The 4,793-nt window shown below is 41.0% G+C and overlaps 1 protein-coding gene across 1 annotated transcript; it reads left to right on the top strand.

The window, feature by feature from the left end:
• Window positions 1-254: 254 nt before the first annotated feature.
• LOC132054244 (uncharacterized) lies at window positions 255-2,815 on the top strand. Its single transcript, XM_059446288.1, has 7 exons — window positions 255-330; window positions 600-982; window positions 1,044-1,415; window positions 1,503-1,745; window positions 1,859-1,958; window positions 2,013-2,095; window positions 2,210-2,815. The coding sequence occupies exons 1-7, from the start codon at window positions 255-257 to the stop codon at window positions 2,813-2,815; spliced, it is 1,863 nt and encodes a 620-aa protein (XP_059302271.1).
• The last annotated feature ends 1,978 nt before the right edge of the window (window positions 2,816-4,793 follow it).

The following is a 4,793-nucleotide window of genomic DNA, read 5'->3' as shown; positions in this document are numbered from 1 at the left end:
ACACTAGTCCTATAACATACCCGAGTGCATTGGGAACCGAACCAAACCCACCAATCAATCATAAATGATCATCTGGACCTTGTGAAATTGATAAAATTCTGAAAAAGGTCCGTTTACCCAAAAGTCAATTCTGAGTCAAACGGTTTTCACTTAAAAGCTAATTTTTTCCAAAGTCACGTCAAGACTCACCTAAATGACTAGGGAACTGTACCACCTGTCCCCGCGGGTCAAAATAGTACTATTAGGGCTTGAGGATGGGTCAAATGGGGCAAAATGGTCAAAAATGTAATAACGACCAAGCGGGTCATTATAACATTAGACCTAAAGAAAGTATTCTACGATTTTAGTAACTTTTTCACACCATATTCCCTGTGGGATTCGATCCCAACCTAGTTGGGTTACTATATTTGATATTGTCCACTTTACATCATTTAATAGGTGTAATTTGAGCATATTAAATTTTAGCATCGTTGCCGGGGAATACGGTTTTGAAATTACTAAATAGTTACTACTTTGCTTAAAGTCTTTTTCTTATTCCATCACACCTTGTTTGCTATTCCTTGTGAACCGGGTGATCATGATTCGTAATACATGAGGAGAAAATGGTAACCAAGGTGGTCAAAAAGACTCCCCGATTGTAGCAGAGGATGAGAATGTATTTGCTGATCTGATAGACAGGGAGGACTATTCATCTGCTATTGTTCATCCTTGGGTTAGAGCTACAAGTGTAAAAATTGATTCCTCGCTTTACCAGTTGCTCAAACTTCAGGGCTATTTTTGGAACTCCACCGATAATGATCCTCATCAACATTTGCAGAACTCGGTGGATGTATGTGCTCATCATATTCAAAATAACATTTCAGAAGATGCAATTCATCTAAGACTCTTCAAATATTCTTTAGCTGGAGATGCAAGAGTGTGGTTTGAAAAGCTTCCCCAGAATTCTATACCTTCATGGGCAGAGGTGATTTCTCAAGAAGTGGTATCCCCCGAGCAAGAAGGCTGAAATTCGTGACAAAATTTACGAGTTCAAACAATGCCAGGGGAGCAACTATATGAAGCTTGGGAGAGATTTAAAGAATATTGTAGAAGTCTTCAAATCATGTTTTTCCAGAGAATATATTGATGGAGAAATTCTATACAGGGCTGCATCCTATAAAACACAATCAGTCGCATACAATGCAGCTGGTGGGTGTTTCATGGACAAAACTTACACCCGAATCTCTAATATGCTTGACAGATTGACTACACACAATCAGGCATGGCACTCGGGTAATGCTGATAGTCTACTGCATGGGGATATAATGATCCACATTATGGTGAAAGAGAATCATGAGACAAAACAAACGTTGGCTCAGCTTGCAATAAATATTTCTTTGCTGACCAAGAGGTTTGACGAGAAGGAGACTAAGAAGGTGAATGTTTGTGAAGAAGCTCAAGGTATGCCTAAGGGGATATAGCAAGTTCAAGAGGTTCCATATCTAGAGCGACCTTCTATGCAGATTGAAGATGCTAACTATGTGAACAACTCTCAAGGGGGTTACCAAAGGCAAAACTACCAAGGGGGTTATCAGAATCAAAATCAATGGAGACCTAAGCAGGGACAAGGTACTTACAACAACGACCAGGGGAACTACAATAATAATTATGGTGGCTCGAACCAAGGGAACTATGACAACACAATAATTTTAAAAATAAGAGTTCCAATCCATATATTCCACCAAAGGGGCAATCAAATGAGCAAGGTAGTTTGCGGTTAGAGGCTATGCTTGAGAAGGTGTTGGCAAATCAAACCAAGGCTGAGAAGACTTTATCTAGGCTGACTGAAATAATGGGATCTCATACGGCTTCCATTTAGAAGCTTGAGTCACAGATGCGTGATATTTCCAGAGATCAAGACCCTCCTCAAAAGGGAGGACTTCCTAGTGACACTATTCCGAATCCGAAGAATGGGGGAGGTGATGTAGACCGTGTTTATGCTATCAGTACTCGGAGTGTTAAAATACTCTAAGGTGCTAAAAAGAAGGTGATAGATCTCAAGCCAGTTGTTGAAGAAGAAGAGGTGCAATCTGATGCACCAATTATTGCTGAAGAGGTTCCCATAAAAATTCCAATTGTGGAAGAAGTTGCTGATATTCTAGAAGGTTTGAAGATGACTGACGACAAGAGCAAGCAGACTATAAAGGGGGCTCTCTGCTCTTTGACTTAGCTTTTCAAATCTAAACCTCCCTTTCCTCAAAGGTTGGTGAAGAAGACGGAAGATGCTAAGTTTCAGATATTTTATGATCAACTAAAGCAGTTGTCATTGAACTTTCCATTCTTGGATGCTGTCAAGGAGATGCCTGGATTTTCAAAGTATTTGAAAGACTTGCTTACTAAGAAGAGGTCTGTGCAACATGAAACTGTGAGTTTGACTCACACTGTGAGTTCTATTATTTTGACAACAACAGTCCAAAAGAAGGGAGATCCTGGGGCATTCACCATTTCTTGTTCTATCGGGCGTCATGATTTTGCTCGTGCTCTCTGTGATAATGGGGCTAGTATAAATCAAATGCCACTTGCTATTTATAAGCAATCGGGATTAGGGATGCTTAGGCCGATGACTATGCGATTACAGATGGCTGACAGATCTATTAAGAGGCCAGTTGGCGTGGTTGATGATGTTCTTGTTCGGGTTGATGATTTTCTATTGCTCGCAGATTTTGTGATTCTTGACTGTGTTATTGATCGTGATATTCTCATTATTCTGGGGAGACCTTTCCTTACTATAGGAAGGGCTCTTATGGATTTAGAAAAGAATGAAATAAAATTCTGAGTTAATGATGAAGAGGTGGCTTTCCAGGCAAGTAAGGGGATGAAGTTACCAAGTGCTTACGAAATCATTTCAGTGATTGATTCTTTTGATGTTATTGATGAAGCTGTGGAATTCAAAATGGAAGAAGAATGTTTGGGAGAAGCTCTTGCTACTATTCTAGTAAATTTGGATGCTGATGCCATGGAGGGCTATATGGAGACTGTGAATTCACTTGTGGGGTTAGGTTCTTATTCTTACCACCCTGAAAAGCTAGATCTTGATCTTGAAATAAGAACGACTCCTCCAGCAAAACCATCCATTGTTGAGCCACCTAAGCTTGAGCTTAAGCAACTGCCTGCACATCTAAGGTACGAGTTTCTTGGCCCAGATAACACTTTGCCTGTTATTGTGTCTGCATTCTTTGAATGAAGAGCAGACAAAGAAATTGTTGGAGATATTGAGAGAGTACAGGCGTGCTATAGGCTGGACTATCGCAGATATTCAGGGGATTCCCTTTGGCATATGCAAGCACAAAATTCAGCTTGAGGAAGATAGTTCGCCAAGTGTTGAGCACCAGTGGAGATTGAATCCACCTATGCAAGAGGTGGTGAAAAAGGAGATAATTAAATGGTTAGATGCTGGAGTTGTATATCCGATAACAGACGGCAAGTGGGTAAGCTTGGTATAATGCGTTCCAAAGAAGCGAGGTATCACGGTGGTGCCTAATGCTAAAAACAAGTTAATTCCGACTCGTACTGTTACTGGGTGGCGTGTTTGCATGGATTATAGGAAGCTGAATTCTTCCAGCACAAGGACCATTTCCACATGCCCTTTATTGATCAGATGCTTGATCGGATGGCTGGATGGCCTTACTATTTCTTCCTAGATGGGTATTCTGGCTATAATCAAATAATTATTGCTCTTGAAGACCAGAGACGACGACATTCACTTGTCCTTATGGGATGTTCGCTTTCAGCAGGATGCCCTTTGTTCTTTGCAATGCACTATCGACATTTCAGAGGTGCATGATGTCGATTTTCTCCTATATGGTTGAGGACTTCTTGGAGGTCTTCATGGATGATTTTTTTCATGGTTGGTGATTCTTTTGATGATTGTCTTGACCATCTGGGTCGAGTTCTGAAAAGATGAGAGGAGACCAATCTTGTGCTGAATTAGGAGAAGTGCCATTTCATGGTAAAGGAAGGGATTGTTCTCGGTCATAAAATCTCTGAAAAGGGGATTGAAGTCGATCAGGCTAAACTTGATGTGATTGCAAAGCTTTCTCCACCCATCTCAGTTAAAGGTGTCCAGAGTTTCTTGGGACATGCTGGGTTCTATAGGCGTTTTATTAAAGATTTCTCCAAGATCGTGAATCCTATGTGCAAGCTTCTTGAAAAAGAGGCTAAGTTTGAGTTTGATGAAAAGTGCCGAAAGGAATTTGATGAATTGAAGGAGCGCCATACTTTTGCTCTTATTATTGTTGCACCAGATTGGTCACTCCCTTTTGAGTTGACGTGTGATGCAAGTGGGTTCGCTATTGGTGCTGTGCTTGGTCAGAGGCACAATAAGATCATGCACTCAATTTACTATGCCAGCAGAACACTCAATAGGGCGCAGATGAATTACACTGTTACTGAGTAAGAGCTGCTTGCTATAGTCTTTACGTTTGAGAAGTTCAGGGCCTATCTGCTGGGGTCCAAAGATGTGGTTTATACTAATCATGCTGCTTTAAGGTATCTGATGGCGACGAAAGAAGTAAAGCCACGGTTGATTCGAAGGGTCCTGCTGTTGCAAGAGTTCGATTTTGAGGTAAAAGATCGAAAGGGGACTGAAAATCAGGTTGCTGACCATCTCTTAGATATTGATGATGCTTTCCCAGATCAGAGGGTTCTAGCAGTACATCGCCAACTTTTTGGTGACGGGCGTTATTCTAGAGGAAATCAAAGCATACCAAAAGAAGAAATTCTTATGGGATTCCCGTCAGTAGTACTGGGATGAG

Source organism: Lycium ferocissimum, chromosome 4 (genome assembly GCF_029784015.1).
Source record: "Lycium ferocissimum isolate CSIRO_LF1 chromosome 4, AGI_CSIRO_Lferr_CH_V1, whole genome shotgun sequence".
Lineage (NCBI taxonomy): Eukaryota > Viridiplantae > Streptophyta > Magnoliopsida > Solanales > Solanaceae > Lycium > Lycium ferocissimum.
This window is presented reverse-complemented; position numbering and strand designations above follow the sequence as displayed.